Source organism: Trachemys scripta, chromosome 17 (assembly GCF_013100865.1).
Source record: "Trachemys scripta elegans isolate TJP31775 chromosome 17, CAS_Tse_1.0, whole genome shotgun sequence".
Classification (NCBI taxonomy): Eukaryota; Metazoa; Chordata; order Testudines; family Emydidae; genus Trachemys; species Trachemys scripta.
Genome location: NC_048314.1, coordinates 590922 through 611372, shown reverse-complemented (window position 1 = coordinate 611372; position 20451 = coordinate 590922). Strand labels below are relative to the sequence as shown.

The following is a 20451-nucleotide window of genomic DNA, read 5'->3' as shown; positions in this document are numbered from 1 at the left end:
TACAGAAGGACACACTCCAACGGTAAGCTGTTGCTAGGGGCAGCGTTCTCAGCTGGTTTCATCCTCTTCTCCCCTTCTGCAGCTTATCCTTTTTGGGCTCAGCAATCAGATGGTGGTGACGTTCAAGGAGGAGAATACCATTGCTTTCAAACACCTGTTTCTGAAGGACTATGTGGATGGGTCGGAGGACACCTATGCTGTCTATACGCAGAGGGACCTCTACGATCACATGTTCTATGCCGTGGAGAAGGTGAGAGGAGGAGCGCGCTGGGGTCCTAGGAGACCTAGGCGGGCTGGGCAGGGAGCCATCGCTAGACCCCTGTGTGGATACAAGATTTGTATCCACATCTGATCCGCAAACATGATATGTGGATATTTGTGGATACAAAGCGGCTATCTGCAGATTTTCAGGGCATTAGCCTTTGGGTTGGGCAGAGTGAGGGAGGAGTGGTGTGGAGGTGGGACAGAGGGCTCTCCGTGGCTCATAGCAGAGCACTACTGACATGGGGGCTTTGGGGCAGGGTGGTAAAGTCTCCTCCTCCCCCAGTACCTGGCCATTCCTAACGAGACAATCGGGCGCTACGCCTACGTGCATGGGGAGTGCAGCGGGAACCAGTCGGCCCTCATGCTGTGCCAGCAGTACTATCGCAAAGGGGAGATCGACCCTGCCAATGACACTTTCAACATCGACCCCAAGATCATCACAGGTAAGTGAGCCCCAGGCTGCCCAGTGCTTCTGGGTCCCTGGAGTGCTGTCAGGCCCCCTGATGGATCTCTCTGCTGGGCCCCATGGGCTGGTGTGTACTACTGCTCACTCAGCTGTGTGTGCACCCTGGCCTCGTGAGTATCAGGTGGTGCCCAAGCTGCATGACAGCTGAAGAGGTGGCAACAGGCATTGACTGGCTGGCAGAGTTGAGGGTTTAGTTGCGTAAGGTGACAATGCCCTGCAAAGTGTGGGCTTGCTGTCTGTGCCCGTCTCTACCTAGGCTCTTGTCCTGCGCCTCTCTGTGGGGTCTTCACACACCTTGGTGGGGAAAAAATGAGTCCCAGTGGCTTATAGCCCCAGCGGTACCTGGGAAGGGGAGTGCACCCATGGCCTTGCTCAGGCTAAATCCAAGGTGGTGGGTGAGCTCTCCTTTGGCAGGTGAGTTCCCTGGAGCCTTGCTGCAGCCTCGGGGGGGAGAGGGTGTTGCTGGGAGTGCCTTAGGCAGGCATTGTCTGTTGCACCCAGCCTGCGATGGCTGCCCATAGCGCAGTGGGACAGATGTCATGCTAAAGTGCTCTGTAAACAAGTGAGGGGTGGGTTGGCTTAGACTAGCTCCTGCCCCTTGTTTGAAAAGCAAGCTTAGGTCCTTGTTCTCTGCTCCTCTCTGGCTCCATCCTGGGGGCAGGACTGGTCCCTGATGTGGCAAATGGTGCCAGTGTCTGTGTGGGGGGGGGCGGGCGGGCTTTCCTTGCTGCGGGAAGGTGGGGGAGGGGCAGTAGGTCCTGTGTTGGTGCTGACTGGGGTGCTTCTCTGAGGACAGCCTCCGCTTCCTCTGCAGACTGCCTGGGTGTGGACCCCATGGAGAGGATGCCCTGGCCCCTGCAGCCTGTGGAGACACTCTCCCTGCAGCCCCACCCCAGCTACCGGAACTTCACGCTCAAGTTTCACAAGTAAGTGCCTTATCTCTCCAGGCATGTCGTGAGTGATGGGGGGGGGGGGGGTCGTTTCCATACCCACCGCCGGGGCCAGGCCACCTGCTGAAAACAGGAGACGCAGTCAAAGCTAGGGTCTCTGGCAGGGTTACCTGGGGGAGCCCTGTCCTCTGCCTCTGGCTCAGTCTCCTCTGGGCTAGAATCCTTTGGTCTAATTTGGATTGCTGGGTTTATGGTGCGGATGCTGGTGGCCTATGATACATGGGAGGTCAGAGTAGGTGATCTGGTGGTCCCTGCTGTCCTCTAACTCTGTGGAGCTCTCCACACCAGCCAGAGGCAAAAACTGGGCAGGAGCAACCCTGGGGAGGGGAATGGGGGCCCCTGGGAAGTGTCTCTAGAAGCAGTTTGGCTGGGACAGTGTGGGGGGGGGTTGAAGAGTATTGGCTCTGGCACTTGCTGTGGGGTGTCGGCTGGGATTCCCGGTGTGGCTGGGAGGGAGTCCCTGTGTATTGCCCCGAACCAAAAGGGGCAAACGAGTTGCTGAGCACGGGAAGGGGGCTAGACTTGTTGCTGGGAAACTATTAGGGAGCCGAAGGGGGTGAAACTGAGGCAGTGACTGGGTCTGATGCTGGTGAAGGGGAGACCTTGTTAGTTCCCTGGCAGCATTACACGGGGGGCAGCGCATGCAGCATCATGTGTGGCTTCAGCTCTTTGAAGTTTCCTGCTCTGATGATTCCAAATCTAGGGCCTTTGTAGTGGGAACAGCCTTCTTCATGAAAAGGGTCGCTGGACAGAGATGAATCAACTTCCTCAGCCAGAGCAAGAGAGTCACTTGCTTGACCTCAGTTCCTCAAGTACATACAGGTCTGACTTGCTTCTGTGGGCCCTGCTAAGCTGGCACCATCTCCCACCACAGCGTCACTCAGTTCCTTTCGCAGAACTGTGCAGTGTGCTGCATGGATGCCTCGGGAGGCACAGCCCCCACCCCCAAAAGCCTTATCTGAGTAGACAAGACAAACACAGGATAAGAGGGGAACAGGCATGGAGAGGGAAGTGACTCTCGCAAGGTCACCAAGCAGGCCAGTGGCAGAGTCCCAGGCCGGCGTTCTATCGGCTAGACCCCACAACTTGCAGAATTATTACTAAGGGCTTGTCTACACTAACCGGGGGTTCGATGCACAGTGATTGATGCATCAGTGGTCGATTTAGCAGATCTAGTGAAGACCCACTAAATTGACTGCTGATCGCTCGCCCTGTACTCCCCTTAACAAGAAGCGCAAGGGGAGTCAACGGGAGAGCGTCTCCAGTCAACATAGCATAGTGTGGACCCCGCGGTAAGTAGATCTAAGTACGTCAACGTCAGCTACATTATTCACGTAGCTGAAGTTGCATAACTTATGTTGATTTTCCCCCTGTAGTGTATACAAGGCCTGATGAGTGTAAGAGGCAGAAGCCCCCCAGCTGAGGGGTGAAACCGTAGGGTGCAACAGGGACAATCTTCATATTTCTCAGTGGGGCAACCTGTGCCTGGGAGTGATAGAGAGTGAGTGAGGGACTGAAAGTGGAAGGGTAAAGGTAGGGCTGGGGAGGGGGACACTGGTGGGCTGGCTGGCTGGCAGGCTCGAGTTGGTGGGGGAGTGGGTGTGAGCGGGGGAGACAGGTGGGTGGATTGGTTGTTGGCATTGGGTGCTGATGGGGAGACAGATGGTGGGAGGGGAGACAGGTGTGGGGGCTGGCAGAGCCAAGTTGGGTTGTGTCGGGGGGACGACAGGTGTGGGGGCTGGCAGAGCCAAGTTGGTGTGTGTCGGGGGGACGACAGGTGTGGGGGCTGGCAGAGCCAAGTTGGTGTGTGTCGGGGGGACGACAGGTGTGGGGGCTGGCTGGCAGGGCTGAGTTTGGGGGACACTGGTGGGCAGGCTGACTGGCAGAGCAGAAGCCTTAGTTGAGCAGAACAGTTCAGTATCCTGAAAAGCTCCTGATCTTGTTCAGTGGCTCCTAGGGACTCCTGCATGTGCTCAGCTGGGCTCTGAAATGCTGAACCAGCTATTCTCGTTGTTCCTGTGCCCTGGGTCCCTCTTTCCCCTTCTCCTTCTTGCGGTGGCTCTGGGGCCTGCTTCCGCCTGTGCTAGCACAGTGGCATTGTTGCTGCATTGTCTACAAGAACTTCTGCTTCCCCGGTGGTTACTCAACATGCTGCTAAATCTGGGGACTCAGCAGTTGAGAGAGCACAGCTGCCAGGATCTGGCCGAGCTCTGGAGGAGGATGTGATAGGGACCTAGGAGCTCTGTGGAGCTGAGGATGTGTGCGGTGACCACTGTGTAATGTGAGTGAGCGCAGGGATGGGGAAGAGACCACCAGCTTGAGCTAAAAGACCTACGTCCTAGTTCTAGCAGGACGACTCTGAAGGTGATGGCTTCCTGTTGAATTGAACGAGGGGGAGGGGGAATGCTTCCCACGCACTAACAAGCGGGAGGGGGTGTTGGTGGGGGGAGCGGCTCAGAAGGTGCCCACCAGTTAGGTCCATGGCCTTATTTTTAAGGGTACAGCTGTGTTGCAGTGGGGAGGTGTGACACATGCGCTACTCAAGCTAACACAATAAAAACAGCGGTGTGGCCACTGGCCTGGGTGGCGGCTCAGGCTAGCTGCTTGAGCCGTACCTAGGATCTTGGTTGCAGTTGTACTAGGATGACTAGCCTAAGCCACGGTGGCCACACTGCCATTTTTAGGCACTAGCTTGAGCAGAACTAGTGCACGTACATCTACCCGAGCTGGAAATTATACCTCCCAGCTGCAGGGTAAAGACATTACCTTGGTTTCCCTTTAGACGGTGTTACCTAGTGGTTGGGCTGGAGCAGTGAGTCAGAATTCTGGGTTCTGCTCCTGGCTCTGCCACTGCTCCCATGATTTCAGCTAAGTTGCTGTTTCCCCATCTGTAAAATGGGCCAACACCGGCTTCTTTTGGGAGGATGGCCTGTGTCGTTTTGGGCTGAAAGGAACTGTATGGTGCTGAGTTTCTAGCGGTGAAGAGCGGCTCCCTTTTGGAGCGATGGAATGGAACGTACCACTCCAGAAGCTATCCTGTTAGTCTGATCGCTGTCTCCTGCAGGCTCATTAACGTCACCATCCAGTTTAAACTGAAGGCCATCAACATCCAGACGATCATTAACAATGAGATTCCGGACTGCTACACCTTCACCATCACTGTGAGTAACCCCGACCCAGCTCTGAGCCCGGGCTGCAGAAGGCCTGTCTGCGCCAGAGAAATATGTAGCCAGGACTCCCCGCGGGCTGCAGCTGCCTGAGGGAAGCACAAGCCGTTAGCCTGTACTACCTTCTTCCTGGGAGATCACCCCACAGCCTGGTCGCTCTTGCTGTCAGAGAGCGCTCGCTCTTGAGCAAAGGAGCGGTCAGGCTGAATTCCTCCAAGCAATGTGCAGGTAGCTCCTTGGGCTGTGTCCCTGGGGGGGTGAGCAGCCATGATATAGGAGGAGGGAGCCAAGGAGGAGGCCAAGGTTTCTGGCTGTGGTGCAGTTCTAGTGGGGGTCTCAGCTGGAAAGCCACTGTGAAAATTGCCCTTCCTCCACAGTGCCACCTGCTGACTCAAGTGACGGAAAAGTCTGCCTGCTGCTCATTCCTCTTAGCCCTGCAGAACCAGCTCAGAAGCTGGAGTCCAACTGGCTTGTGAGCCAAGAACTCTTCCCAGAGAGCCAGGAGGAGCCCAGCTGGGCTCCCTGAGCCCGTGGGGCTGTCAGATGCACCCCCTCTGCATGGCCGCTAGCGGGTTCTCCGTCAGAGGGTCAGTGTGAGACCCAGCTGTGCTGCTGGCGCATGCTGCCCTGCGGAGCAAGACTGCAATAAGGGAGTGAGAGTCCTGCAGTGGGAGCAGGGCTGGGGAGGACTGTCCAGCCAGAGAGGTTCCTGGCCATCCCATCCCCTCCTTGTTGTGCAGTAGCGGTCTTCCTCTTCCTTCCCCAGATCACGTTTGACAACAAGGCTCACAGTGGCCGGGTGAAGATCGGCCTGGACAACAGAGCTGACATCAAAGAGTGCAAGGACCCCAGCGTCTATGGCCGAGGTAGGGGATGGGAAGGGCAAGACAGAATTGGGGGCAGTCTTCCTCTCCCCCTGCCCCTGCTAACTGGAAGGGCCATTGGTGGCTGTGCTAGCGCTGCTGTGAACCATTAAGGCCTGTCCATTCTAGACGCCCCCTTTCACAGCAAATGTGACCTTGCCTCTGGTCTGTGCCTTCCTCAGCTAGATCTCTGCTGGGGGATGATTTGGGCAGGTTGGGTGATGTGACTCAGGGCAGCTGCCCATGGACGACCATGCACTGCTCCTGTGATCGGAGCAGACACGCTTACTCCTTACTGCCACGTAACTAAAACCCTGGCTTCAGGATGGGCACTGGGTATCACCCCTGCTGTCTATCAGGCTGATGATGGTGGCAGCTCACTGCTGGGCATTCTAGGCTTGGCTGCCCTGGTGTTCCTTTGCTGAGGAGATCCACTGCCTCTTCCAGGAGACAACACCTTCCGCATGTTCTTCGACGTGGCTGTGATCCTTGTTTGTGTGCTGTCCTTCATCCTGTGTGCCCGCTCCATCATCCGGGGCTTGATGCTGCAGCATGTGAGTACTGGCCTAGCCTGCTGGGCTGAGTGCAACTGGGTGCAAACATCAGGCTCTGACAGCACAGCCCCTTGCACTCCTGCAGCCTCTCAGGAACGATGGGCCTCCACTTGGGTGTAAGGCTGTGCTTGCTGCAGCGATCCCCTTTGAGGATGGGTCTCTCTGGCAGGAGGGAGGGTTCCCAGGGCATCTCCTATGAATCCCTTGGGGCACACAACTACTGAATAAGGATGAGGGCCGTGGGCATCTCTGGGGATGGAATGGCTCCGCCAGTCTGAGATGGAGCTGTCAGAGGCTGGAACCCGCTGCTCCCAGCTGAGTTGTCCTGGAGGTGAGCAGAGCATCAGACCAGTGAAGTGAGAGAAACGTGATGATCTGACCTGGTCGAAAGGGCAAATATGAATTTTATTTTGAGCCAGGTGAAAATCTCACTCTCCTGGAGCACTGGGCAGAGCTGGGAGTTTTGCTTTGTCTATTTCTCCCTCTGCAAAGGTGAAGATTCTGGGAGATGGGGCCCTGCTGCTCCCACTAGGGGCTTCTCTGCCCAGTAGCCATGTTCCAAACCAAACATCCCCAAGGGACTCTTGGAAGTCCACCTCAGCCTACTGCCTGAGGAGCTTTGTCCCTGCTGCGGGTCCATCACCGCTCTCCATTCTGCTTGCAGGAGTTGGGCCATTTCTTTCAGAGACGCTACAACCAGGACGTCTGCCTGTCAGACCGCATGGAGTTTGTGAATGGCTGGTACATCCTGCTGGTGGTGAGTGATGTCCTGACAGTGTCCGGGACCATCATGAAGATCGGAATTGAATCAAAGGTGAGGGGATGGACCGGCATCCATTCCTGTGTGTGCTCTTCCCCCGTCCCCCATGGGGCTATGCCAGGGAACCCTCCCAGAGAATGTCTCTGGCAAAACATCTCCTCTCCACCCTGGGAATGCAGCCAGAGCAGGGGCACTGGAAGGGGCCACACCTTTGGCTGTGGGGCTGGCAGCTTGCTAGGCATGGAGAGCCCAGCCTAGGTGCAGATGTGGGCACTGCCAAAATTCCTGTCTTGGGGTCATGTTCCCTCCTAACTCAGAGCTGTTTGTAAGATCAGTGCAGTAATCCTGTAGCCTCCTACAGAGCTTGAGGCACCATTTGCCTGGCCTGTTCCCAGCAGGGAGAGGGACAGGGAAGGACCCACTCTGAGACTGGGTGGCCCAATAGCTGCATATGGGTGCCGGATTGCTGCTGTCCCCATGCTCTGGAGTGAGGGAATGATCATGGCTACTGAACACATCTGAGTGTTTAGTGATGTCCTAGTCTGCGCAGATCCATACTGGGCCCTGAGTGACGATCCCCCTCCAGTGTACAGCCCCTCCCCGCCACAGACCGTAAAAATCAGGCGTAGGGGACCCAAGGCACTAGGTCCTCATGCCAGGTCTTTGTCTCGTTTAAAAGGGCCCGCGTAGCTTCCTCCCTTCCCTTGGGAAACCATGCCAGGTACCTAGCCCACCCTGCCCTGATCCTGAGCCCAACCTGTCCTGGCCCTTGGCCCATCCCAAAGGGGACCCCTGCCCAGGTTAGGACTGACAGACTGTGCTGTTGTCTTGGAGCCAGGCTTGGGAGTCCTCAGTCTCCTCCTCTCCCCTCTGATTGGTCCTGTTGCTTTTCGCTGACTTGCGTTCCCCTCGCTGTCTCCCGAGAGCACAAGGTGTCCTGCCTGGCAGTGCTGGAGCTGCCTGGTGAGGGACTGTCCCCTCCCCACTCCGGATGCTGTGAGGCCTTTACTGACGCAGCCCTTTTCCAATCCATCATGTTCCAAACGCATAACAGGCTGCCCTCAGCATCTTGTATTGCTGCTCCTTGGGCTCCCCTATCCGCCTGCCGGTAGCTGTCAGCTGGGTTCTGCGCCCCTGGCTGTAATGGATTCATAGATTCCAAGGGCAGAAGGGACCATTGTGATCATGTGGTCTGGCACAGGCCAGAGAACTTCCCCAGAGCAGAGCTCTTAGAAAAACATCCAATGATGGAGAACCCGCCACAACCCTTGGTGGAATGGTGGTGAGTGATGGGTAGTCCGGGATACTAAGCACCTAAGCTCATGTTAACGATGGGAGGCAGGTTTGCTGTGAGAGGCGGGGCCGCCTGATAGGTCTGTGTCTGTCTGCAGAACTTTGCCAGCTACGACGTGTGCAGCATCCTTCTGGGCACCTCCACGCTCCTGGTCTGGGTCGGGGTCATCCGCTACCTCAGCTTCTTCCAGAAATACAATGTGAGTGATGCCTGCGTGCAGATGCACACAGCATGTAGTGAGAAAGCTCTGGCCCAGTGAGTGGCAATGCTGCCCGAGGTGCTGTATTCTGCTTGAAGTGAAGGCCTGGGTAGACTTTGCCCCCTCAATCCTGACCTGCAGCATGCCACTGCATCTCCCTACCCCTGGCACTTCTCTCACAGCTTTGCCGATGTCCCTCAATCCTGACCTGCAGCCGTGCCCCTGTGATTCTAGATGGGGTTCACCCCTCCCCCAGCTCTGTCAGTACCCCTCAGGGCTGACTTGCAACCCCCTGCTGTTCCAGCCCTGCTCTCTCAGCAAACAAAACTGGAGCAATTCAGTGAAAACCTGTTGCGCTAGCTAATGTTCTGTCCACTCCACATAAGTGCTCCGAAAGGATGGGGCTTCCGACGCTCCCTCTGAGAATCATTTTGCAGCCTGATCCTCGGCTCCATTGCCCTGTGATATCATGCCATTGCTCCTGGTCCTCTTCCTGGGCCACCTAAAAACCCCTCCTCCCCTGGCTTGACATGTCCCTCCTATTCTGAGGAGCAACCTATGCCACAGCAGACACTGGGGTCTCCCTGGCTATGCACTCAGCTTTCTTCTGGAGGATCGCTGCTGGCCTGGGGACAGGCCTCAGTCCCAGGTGCTGTTTCTGCAGGGCTCTGACAAGACATCTGCCTCCCTGCTCCATGACTTGATGCCCCCGCCTTGCTGGCTGCCAGGCAACGCTGCAGGCCTCTGTTGCGTCTGCTGCCTCCTCTCCCAGACCTTTGTACCACCCCCGCAATTATTATTGCTCCCCTCTGATCTCCGTGTGGTGACGGGTCCCATTATCCCTTGGGGATACCCAGCTCCATCATGGTGTCCTCTTTGGCATCTCCTGCTGACTCTGGGCGCCCTGGTGGAGAGTCCCTGCACTATTAGTGTTTCACAATCACATCTGTCTTCCCCAGATTCTCATAGTGACCATGAGGGTCGCCCTCCCCAACGTGATCCGCTTCTGCTGCTGTGTCGCTGTCATTTACCTGGGCTACTGCTTCTGCGGGTGGATCGTACTGGGCCCGTACCATGTCAAGGTATCATGGGGCACTGTGCCATGTTGGGGTTGGTTGGGGAGACCAGGTCTGCAGCTGGGAGTGTTGGGGGCACTGTACCAACTGGGGGGGGGGTCAGACTGTAGCTAGGAGCACGTGGGGACTGTACCATGTTGGGGGGAGGGGAGGAGGTGGTTTGGGTGGCTAGTAGCATAAGGGGGCAGGTCAGTGTGTCTAGGGGCATTGAGGAGGGGACTGTACCATGTTGGGGGGCCAGGTCTGTGTGGCATGGGGCACTGGAGTCATGCGTTTGCTTGGGTGGAATTCCAAGTCCCCAAGCCAGAGATCCCAGAGCCTTGGAGTCTCCCGCTGTGTTGGTGGTAGGTCTGCCCTGTAAAATGGCAATAACCCTCCAGGCACTGCCCTGCATTAGGGGAGAACACAGCCAGTCTTGATCCCCATCCCAGTCCCTTCAGTGGGGGGAGATCCGTAAGGAACCTCCCAGTGGAAACAAAATGCAGGGGGGACAGCAGCCCTTCCCCCAACACCCAGCTGGCATCGGCCTCTCCGTGCACCGTGGGTAGCAGCAGCAAGGAATCCCCCTCTGTCCTATTGCACTGTTTAGTGCAGCATAGGGTCTGGAGCAGGTGAGGCTGCTACAACTGAACCTCTGGCCCATGGCTTGGCTTGGCTCTGCCAGCGTCTCTGCTCCTGGTCAGGCAGCACCAAGCAGCGGGTGGCAAGAGAGGCAGGAGGAAGTGAGGCAAGCAGGAAATGGGAGCCCTCAGGGGCCTGTTCCTGTTGCTACCCTGCTAGGTGATGTTGGCTAGTCCCTTCCCCTCTCTGCACCTATTTGGGGAAGGGGGCTAATGGCTGGATAGAGCGTAGGGCCCTTTGCCATGAAGGGGGAAGATCTGTGTTGGCGGTAGCTCTGCTGCCATTGAGCCTAGATGGTCACGCAGCGCTGCTCCAGCTCCCCATGTGGCTTTGCTCCAGGGTCTGCCCGGCCACACCTGTACTCAGGGGCTTGGCTCTCTCTGCCCTATGTGCAGTTCCGCTCCCTCTCCATGGTGTCCGAATGCCTCTTCTCCCTCATCAACGGGGACGATATGTTCGTGACCTTCGCTGAGATGCAACAGAACAGCTACCTGGTGTGGCTCTTCAGCCAGCTCTACCTCTACACCTTCATCAGTCTCTTCATCTACATGGTGCTCAGCCTCTTCATTGCACTCATCACGGGCTCTTATGAGACCATCAAGGTCAGTCTGGGGAGTGCTGCCTTCCGTGGGCTGCAGGATTGTCAGAGCCCGAGAGCCATGTCCAACCTGAATGAAATGGACCTTGTCTCAGGTTCCCTCAGCCACCTCCATCTTGGGGTGGAGCACAGCATGTTGGGATGTGAAGCCCTTCCAGCAGCGAGTATTGTGAACTCCATGGGTTGCCCTGTTATTGGTGCCAATGGTGGGCTTAGTTACCCAATGACAGGTGCATGGGGTAGGACACGCCCCCTCCCCCCGGCCTAGCTGCAGCTGGCAGTCATCACCTCAGGACGTGGTTTGGAGACAGCTTTGCTTGAGACCATAAACACTTGTGTGCCTGAGCCAGCCCGTTCCCAGTACGACCCATGGGCTCCACCAATTTAAATTCAAAGTGGCACCACCTATGGTCCCTCCGGCCCTAGCACGTCTGGCAGTGCTGCCGTTGCCCTGTTGCTGCCAGCCCTCTGAGGACTATGGGGAAGGATAGTGAGGGCCCTGGAGCCTGCCCTCATGGGTACTGAGTAGGGAAGCCCTCTCTGGGGAGGCTTTAGCTTTCTCTTCAGTTCTGTGGAACTCTTCCTTCTAGGCCTGGACAGAGCTGTCCCTAGGATACGACAAATAGGTGCGACCGCCACAGGCCCCATGCTTTGGGAGGCCGCTGTGCTCCATACGTGCTGACTCTGTGGGTGCCCAGCACCCACTGGCAGCTAAGCTCTCCCTTCCCCTCCCCAGCGCCTCTCACCTGCTGGTGGCCTCGCTGATCTTTCCTCCCCCTCCCTCCCAGAGCCTCCCTTCCACTGCCAACAGCTGTTTTGCTGTGTCCAGGTCGGCTCTGGGAGAGAGGGGGAGAAGTGGGGACTGGGTGCGCTTGGGGGAAGGGGCGGGAAGAGGTGGGGTGGGAGTTTGGGGGAAGGGGTGGAATGGGGGTTTGGGGGAAGGGGTGGAATGGGGGCAGGAAGAGGTGGAGTGGGGGTTTGGGGGAAGGAGTGGAATGGGGGCGGGAAGAGGCAGGGTGAGGGTTTGGGGGAAGGGGTGAAGTCGGGGACGGGGGGCTGATTTGTCCTGGGCCTTGCACCCCTCACAGGACGGCCCTGGGCCTGGAACATGAACAGTGCAGGCAGCATAGAGCGAGCTTTCCCTAGGCTGCACCGGGACGTGGCAGGGCTGCCTGTGAGGTGAGGGGATTGTTTCTGGTCCATCAGATCCTTGGCTTCTGCTAAGATCATCAAGGACTCTGCTAGGCCATTGTCAAGACTCCAGCATGCCCTGATCAGCCTTCAGAGCCATTAGTGCCCTGGATTGGCTCCCCCTCCCAGTGTCCCCAAGAGCTCCCTTGCTGCTGAGAGGGGGTAGGAGGCCTCTGGAGGGAGAGGCCTCTGGAAGGGGTTCTCAGGCCAGGCTTGGTAGGCAGGCAGCCTGACTCCTCTCTGTCCACTTCTGCAGCACCAGTGTGAGGGTGATGTGCCCATCACACAGCTCCACATGTATATTGCCGAATGCAAAGACAGCCCAAGGTCTGGCAAGTTCCGCCGTGAGAGCAGCTCCTCCTGCTCGGTCTTCTGCTGCTGCGAGCGGTACGTATGCAGGGCGGGAGCCAATATGCTCCCACGGCTGGATCCAGCAGGCTCTGGGGACAGGATGGACTGAACCACTCTGCTCTAACCCCATTCCAGTAACTCTCTAGGGTCAGAGCTGGGGGTGGCTGTTAGGAGTTGTGGGGGGGCAGGGATGGTCCCCATGTACTAAGCAGAGAAGTGAACTGCACGTTGTACCCTGGTCAATAGAAAGGGCTTTAGAACATCTAGATTAAACAGTAGTAAGTTACCAGGACCAGCTGGTGTTCCCCCAAGAGTTTTGAAGGGACTCAAATGTGAAATTCAATTCAGTGTTACTAACGGTGGTATATAATCTATCACTGAAACAAGCCTCTGTTCCAGATGATTGGAAGGTAGCTAACGTAACGCCGATTTCTAAAAAAAGGTTTACTGGCCAGGATCACTTCTGGAGCTTAACTTCAGCGCTGGGCAAGTTGGTAGAAACTGGTAAAGAACAGAATTATCTGACACACAGAGAAACATGATGTGTTGAGAAAGAGCCAACATGGCACAAGAGGCATGACTATGAGGGGTCAGCAAGCATGTGAGTAAGGGCAAGCCAGTGGATAGCGTATTTGGATTTTCAGAAAGACAGACAAGGTCCCACCAATGGCTCTTAAGGGACTAAGTTGCTATGGGATAACTGGTAGGGCCCTCACGTATCAGTCACTGGTTAGACGATAGGAAGCCAAACCCAGTGGATAGCGTACTTGGATTGTCAGAAAGACAGACAAGGTCCCACCAATGGCTCTTAAGGGACGAAGTTGCTATGGGATAACTGGTAGGGCCCTCGCGTATCAGTCACTGGTTAGACGATAGGAAGCCAAGTGTGAGAATAAATGGTCAGTTTTCAAAATGGAGAGAGTTAAACAACGTGGTCCCCCAAATATCTGTACTGGGACCTGTGGTGTTCAGCATATTCATTAACGATCTGGAAAAGACAGTGAACAGTGAAGTGGCAAAGTCTGCAGAGGATACAACATTATTCAAGATAGATAAATCTAAAGTAATAGGCTGGAAAAAATAATCCCAACTATATCTATATAATGATGGGTTCTAAATTAGTTGTTACCACTCAAGAAACTTCAGCTCAATGCACAGCAGCAGGTAAAAGGGCTAACAATGGTAGGAATTATTAGGAAAGGAATAGAAGATATCATCCTCCACTATATAAATCCAAGGTGTGTCCACACCTTGAATACGGTGTCCAGTTCTGATCTGAAAAGGGTATAGTGGAGCTGGAAAAGGTTCAGAGAAGGGCAGCAGAGATGATAGACTATGGAATGGCTTGCACGCAACGAGAGCCTAAAACGATTCGGGCTATTCAGCTTATAAAAGAGATGATTAAGGGGAGATATGCTAAAGCTCTGTAAAACCATGAATGGTGTGGGAAAGGTGACTAGAAGTATAGCAATGGACTGTGGGTTGGGACTGAGGGGCACTGGCAGAGCTGGGATAGTAGGGGGCTGTGAGTCAGGACTGGGGGGGACCAGGAGACCTGTAATCTTAACAAGCGTATTAGTCCTTTGCTTTCGTGAGCTCCGTGTCAAACTACCGGCAGGAGCATACTTGGAGCCTAGAGATGGGAGGCAGCTTTTGAGTCCTTCCCCAGCTGGTCCCTAGGACTTGGGATGGAAAGGGACACCTGGACAGATTGTTCTGTCTGGGTATAAAAGGGCCTTAAACAGCAGCCAGGTCAGTAACTAGCAACCTGCGCAAGACCCCCCTGGCCCAGCCCTTTCTCTGCAGCAGGCCTCACTGCATGGGGAAGTCCTCAGCGCAACGTGCTGTGCAGATCGGCTCCTGCTTGAGCTGTGCAGCTGGCACCAGGCTTGTGGGAGGGACATGATGCTTCCAGATGTCGCAACTGTTCGTTTATGGTGCAGGCCAGTCCTCGTGCAGCTCTGAGCTCCACTGTGCTGCATGGCAACCTCACAGCCGGCTCAGCCCTGGGGCTGGATTCCCCCTGCCATCAGCATGCCCGCTGGTGCGTGTGCCAGAGGCCAGCGTCTGGCTGGGGCTGTACTGCTCACACCGTTTCCTCTGCTCACCCTGCAGGGCTCCACTGCAGGACAACACACTGGTGGTGAATTGACAACGCAGCTGGGGGAGAGCCTGACCTGTGTACCTGTGCGGGAGAGCGCTCTCTGCTGTACTGCTGGGGAACTGAGCCTTGTACGTGGAACTGCCTGGAGGGGGTTGGTCATGGGGACAATCCCAGCCCTGCGACCGCACCCCATGGCAGCTGCCTCCCTGGCTGGACTTCAAGGACTGTTAGCAGGAGTGGGGCTGTGTGGCCGCCCAAGCAGAGACATGGGTGAGCTCTGTCCACCAAGATGAACCCTGGATCTGCTGAGTCAACCCTTAACCTGTAGCACCAGCTGGGCTCTGCTCAGTGTGTACTGGCCACATGGGCTGGAACCTTGGGCCACAGCTTTTATGTAGCACCTTCTTTATTTACCTTCTGGCTCTTACCAGGCTGTGAGATCCGGAGGGGGGAGGAAAAGGACTGAGGACCCCCCTTTGTCACTGGCGTGGCTCTTCACATGAAGCCATGCGAAAATGGAACTTGAATGAGATGAGCACTGCAGTGATGCCAGCACTCTTGTCCCAGGGCAGTGCCACCCCTCAGCAGAACCCTCCCCTGTCCCTTGCAGCCTGGGGCCCAGCAGAGACTGTTGAGTTTATGTAGCGGAAGGAGTTCCCCTGATGGAGCCCTTCCTCCCTTAGGCAGGGGAAGCCCAGCTTTGCAGGGGGCTAGGAGAGTTTGGGAAAGATACTGCTCTCCAGACCCCCCTCTCCTCCCAGGTGGGAACTGGTGCCATCCCAGGGGCTGTGTTCTGGGTACTCTGTCATTCTGCATCTTGCTTTTTCCAGTTTCCGCTCTCTTCTGACTGCTGGCCTGTCTGCTGCAGAGACGCCCCACTGAGGGCATCACTGAGTTGCACTGTGCTGGGTGCTGTCTGCAGCCTGAACACTTGATAGGCTGGGTTTAGTTTTGAAGGTGTTTTTTAAAATGTTTTCAAGCTGCCTCTCCCTCCTCCCGCCCCCAACATGCCATGCCTGGGGGGAGGGTGGGGAGGGCTGGGACCTTTCTGCTGCTGTTTAAAAAAGCCTTTGGGGCTTTTATTTTTTATCTACCTTTTAGAAACAGTCTGCTCTCCCCTGTTCCTACTGGAGGTCTCCTTGGAGGAGCAGAGAGTTGGGAAGGGGGTATGGCTTCTGCCTGCGGATGAGGGAGGGCATGCTGGGGCCTTGCACAGACCTCTTCCACCTTGAGTGGCTGGCAAAGCCTTGGGTTCTGCACCAATCCCTTCCTTTCCAAAGGGCTGTGGCTGTTGCGCTCTGATGTCACAATTCTGCTAGACCCCAAGCCCTTCAGAATCCTCCAGCGCAGAGGAGAGGGGAGCCCTGGTTTCTGATGGAAATACCCGTGGGAAAGGACAGATTCTTTCTGTGCCAGTAGCGGCATAGCCCCAGGGCCCTTTTCCAGTCACCTTGCAGTTTTAATACTTTTTAAATCATGTTTTTTTAGGACTCACTGCAGCCTCTCCTGTGCGTTGTTTGCAGCCGGGCAGTAGTGTGTGTGCTGAGAATGGCTGCTGGCTAAGCCTCTGTGGGGTCAGATCTTTCCCCCTGGGCCTTAGAGGGGTGTGGCCAGCCTCCACACCCAGAGAATAACTCTGAATCCTCCAGGTCCAGGGCCTGCTCTTTGTTCTAAATCCCTCTCACATTGCCAAGGTCTCTAACATCCCCACGAGCGGCAGCAGAACCTGCCTCCCCTGCCCACAGCCTCTCCACTCTGTTTGGCTTGTGCTGTTACTAGCGAGCACCTGGGCCAGGCAGTGCAACTGCCCCTCCCCAGAGGGCTGGCAAACAAAGGAAAGTGGATCTTCCCTTCCTCACCCACTCTCTGGGGGTCCAGCCAGCTCCAGTGGGAAGACTCCTAACAGCTGCAGGTACAAAACATGCAGATGGAAAGGCGCAATATGAAGGGGATGGCAGTGGTGGTGATGTGTGGTGCACACATAGTTACATGCTGCAGTGAAAAGTGGGCCGTGTCCACACTGGGCGTAGCTACACGTGAGTGAAAGGCTATGATGGGGGAGGCCGAGCCTTTCCCTGCAACTGGGCAACAGCAGCAGGACACTACTGTGCTAAAAACAGCAGTGTAGACAGGGAGGCACAGCTTGGGTGAGTAGAGCTGTGTGGGATATCTACCTGAGCACATACCTACCCCCTTCAGGTGTGTCTTTACCCACCTAAGCCATGCCTCACGGTCTACACAGTTTATAGCCATGTGAAGGGGGCTACATGCTGCTGAGAGATTGGGGCAATGTAGACATACCTTTAATGGTTTTAAGCAGCCTCCGTTCCTTTAAGGCCTTGTAGCTAAAAGCACAGTGGGGGGGGGAGATTGTGCCTCTGGTACCCAGCGAGAGCCCCCATAATCTATAGCTGGGCACAGGGACCAGAGCTCCTTAGGCTTAGTGCCCCCCATCTCCGCTGCAGCCTTGGTTAGCTTGAGCTCCTGTTATCTGTGCCAGAAAGTCAGGCCTGCCACCTGCCTTGTGCACTGGGCTCTCACTGACCCACTGTGCGGAGAGTGAGCTATGGGCCAGCCCTCCTCTCTCAGCACCAAATGGAGCTTGTGTCCTATGCAGACTGGGAAGGCCCCCAGGGCTGGGCGTGCTGGAGCCCAGCTGGAGTCCCTGTGAACCGGGGTGGGGGGTGGACAAATTGGCAGCAGCCGGGCTTGGGACAGACTTAGCCGCATCCTGCCTGCACCTCCTGTGAAATCACAAGCATGTCCACCACACTGAATTCACGTACAGCCTGGAATTCTGCAGGAAAGCGTTTCCAGCAGGGTCAGGGCTGTGGGCTGGCGGCAGCACAAGGAGCATTTAAATCTTCCTCTGGCAGAGCCCCCCACTTAAGAAGCTGGCACCTCGGGCTTTGGAGGGTGTACACTTTATGGTGGTGGGGTGAGTGTAGCCCGCTTTGGAGCTGGCCTGCAGCCCCTCGCCCTGGTCAGGGCTGCTAGTGCTGGTGATGTCAGTAGTACCTGTTCATCTGTTGAGGGAGATCCAGGTTCAAGCAGGTCCTTGGGCTGCTGAATGCCCGATATGAATCCCCATGAAGAGGAGTGTGGCTGGGAGCCAGCCCTGGTGTTGGTAGTTCAGATTGCGACTGTGAATGGATTGTGCTTCGATCAGACTGTTGCCCAAACTCTGGTCAGCAGCAGGCAGTTGGGTTCCTAGAGGCCGCCCTGCCTGATGGCTTCTCCCAGCCGTGCCATTTGTGCAGCATCTCAAGTGGGCTCCCCTCCCCACTTGCTTAGGGTGTGGTGCTCTTCCTATTGACTTGCAGGAGGCCGAGTGGCTTGTACATGTTTTGTTTGGCTTGGAGCATTGCCACCTGTGCTCAACGCCTGATGTCCCAGGGTTGCAGCGGCTCTGGCCGCACTCGGTGAAAACCCTGCACTCTGGACCACGGGCGCTAGATCCAGGCTGCATGGAAGGAAAGGTAAGAGGGGTCTCAGGGCTGAGGCTCCTTTCCCATGTGCGCGCATGACCATTGCTGCTCTGGTGGGAGCAGAGTTAAGCTGACAGGAGAACGTTTGAACAGTTCCACTGGCCCTTCCACTATAGTGTCTCTTCCCCCTGCTGAAGGGCCTGGTGCACAGCTGGCCTAGGCCCTAGCCACTGCTACCTGTAATCTGCCTCCTCTGTGGCTGGCGGAGGCCTGTGCTGCTGGAGCTGGCCGAAGGGGCTGTTTACACTGCTCTGGATGTGTTGTCTCGTGGGCTGTTGGACAGGCTGGGTCAAGGGCATGTTTTGTAACAACACAAGCAGCTGTTCCCCTCTGGGAGCTGGCACGGCGACAGCTCAGCATTATTAGTGTCCCCTCTCCCTCTTGGAAAGCTCCACTGAATACCTGCCTCCTGCAGCCTGTGCTGTCCCTCTGCTGCCTGCATGGGCCCCTGCTGTTGGGGAGGAAGGGGGCCCTGTCTCTAACAAGCCCCTTGCATTCAGCCCTGTCAGTAGCTCCACATTGCTGTCTTTTCCCCCTCAGTGTAATGGGCTCATGTGTCAAACCCCTTCACCCCTTCACATGATCCTAGCATGTGGCCCTGCTAATAGGGCCAGAAACCGAGCCTGGGTCTGTGTTCGTCTGTACAGGATGCACCCTGCTCTAGGGCCAGGACTGCTGTGCTGGGGACAAATTCTTGCCAAGCGTGTCTCCCCTACACCCCCCCAAGCACAGGGGCTGTCCCTCTGTCTGCCTTGCTGCTGGGGTGATGAGCTTATTACAAGTATCTTTGCACTGATGAGTTGGTGCTGGGGGAAGACAGTGATGAGGCATCTTTCAGTGCTCCAGCTACAGAAAATGATCCTGGCTGCTGCCTGCCTCTCTGTTCATGCAGCCCTTTCCTCCAGGGGTTGACAGTGCTGCTGATTTGTGACTTTAATGTGAGCCTTGCAATATTTGGTGTGATTTCCCCCCCCCCCCCCCCCCCTTAAACTCATAGCATCATGTGCTGTCAGGGGAATCTCAGCTTTTGTTTTAAAGAGAGTTTCTAGCCTTCCTGGTTGTGGAGAAAAAGTCTAAAGGTTCAGAGACCAGCATGTTTTGTGAAAAACTCTAAGTCAGAACCCTCTTGATGTGGGGGGACAGACTATTGATTTTTGAAGGGGTATCTGTGTGTGGGTGAGGAAGGAGGCCACACTGGGTTGGGACTGGACCTTTTCATTAGTACATCACTACAAACTATATGAAGTTCTATCATGCACCTATGTCTTGGAGTGTCACCTACCACTGACCTTTCACCTGCTTTCCTGGTGATGCTGTGTGTGCCACGGGCATGCACAGTCTCTGGGCAGGCACGCTATGGGGGCTGTAGAGCTGCCAGCACACTACACCCTAGAGCCAGACAGGGCTGTTTGGCTGCTATTGTAATGCTGGTACTACTACACAAACTACCCAGTGGCTGACGCCTTCAGGTGTGCAAGATTGCACGTGCCCATGGACCTCTCTCACTTTTGGCACGATACTTGTTTGGATTGGGCTGTGAAAGCTAAAGCAGCCCTTGTACTTGTGTTCGTGGCGGTGGGCAGCACTAAGACTGTGGGATTGGTGTAAATAGTGTGGCAGGATAGTCACTGGCAATTGATAAATAAAGGCAATCTTGGAGAAGTGGTTGTGTTCTTTGGGGGTGTTCGCAGCTGTCTTGCTTCTTAAGGGCAAATTGCACCAACTTTGGCTTCGGGGAGAAGTGAGTTGTCTGTTTTTTAACCTAAAGCACTTCTCTTCCCCTCCCGTAACGTAAAATCATGGGTGCGGCTAGGTAAGTTCTGTGGTGCCCTGAAGCGCTGTGCAGATGCCGACGGCACTGCCATGGGTACTGTGGGTTGTAACAGTGGTATCTGCTGTCCAGGAGATATTTACAGCCAGCCTGCATCACTGTCTAACTACACTAAACTGCCTTGTGCAACCCAGCACGTGCTCACCTGTGACCATGCAGCCAGTGCAGGTTGTGTATGAGGCATGGAAAAAAAGCCACTTGTCACCATAGTGATTTTTGTTTGTGTCCCTCCTCAAACAATAAGAGCCTATCAAAAAGCATCAACTTCTGGATCCCACAAAGCTTGTCTGATAAGGTCCCCTCTCCCTGAGCATGTCCGCTTAGGCATGTGGAAGCCTGGGAGTTTGTTGAGGGTGCTGGCTCTGGGGCAGGTCATGACCCCTTTATGTAGGAAGCCATGGGGACAGCAACTCAGGACAAGACATCTCCTTGGCAACAAAGTAATAGCTACAGCCTGAGGACCTCTTATTTCCAGGGTAGCGACTAAAGAAGAGGTTTCAGAGTAGCAACCGTGTTCGTCTGTATCCGCAAAAAGAACAGGAGTACTTGTGGCACCTTAGAGACTAACACATTTATTGGAGCATAAGCTTCCGTGGGCTACAGCCCACTTCTTCGGATGCATATAGAGTGGAACATATATTGAAGAAAAGAGTTGCAGGTCAGCGGATAATCAG

General features: G+C 55.6%; 1 protein-coding gene across 1 annotated transcript in view; it reads left to right on the top strand.

Annotated features, from left to right (window-relative positions):
* The window catches only part of MCOLN1 (mucolipin 1), a 32449-nt gene extending 12841 nt beyond the window's left edge, over positions 1-19608 (top strand). The window contains exons 3-14 of the mRNA XM_034793634.1: positions 83-250; positions 548-707; positions 1545-1656; positions 4745-4841; positions 5614-5713; positions 6158-6264; positions 6929-7078; positions 8416-8517; positions 9477-9599; positions 10610-10816; positions 12260-12390; positions 14470-19608. Of these exons, the coding sequence (XP_034649525.1) occupies positions 83-250; positions 548-707; positions 1545-1656; positions 4745-4841; positions 5614-5713; positions 6158-6264; positions 6929-7078; positions 8416-8517; positions 9477-9599; positions 10610-10816; positions 12260-12390; positions 14470-14506 (1494 nt within the window). The 3' untranslated portion in view covers positions 14507-19608. The remainder of the gene's footprint in view (positions 1-82; positions 251-547; positions 708-1544; positions 1657-4744; positions 4842-5613; positions 5714-6157; positions 6265-6928; positions 7079-8415; positions 8518-9476; positions 9600-10609; positions 10817-12259; positions 12391-14469) is intronic.
* The last annotated feature ends 843 nt before the right edge of the window (positions 19609-20451 follow it).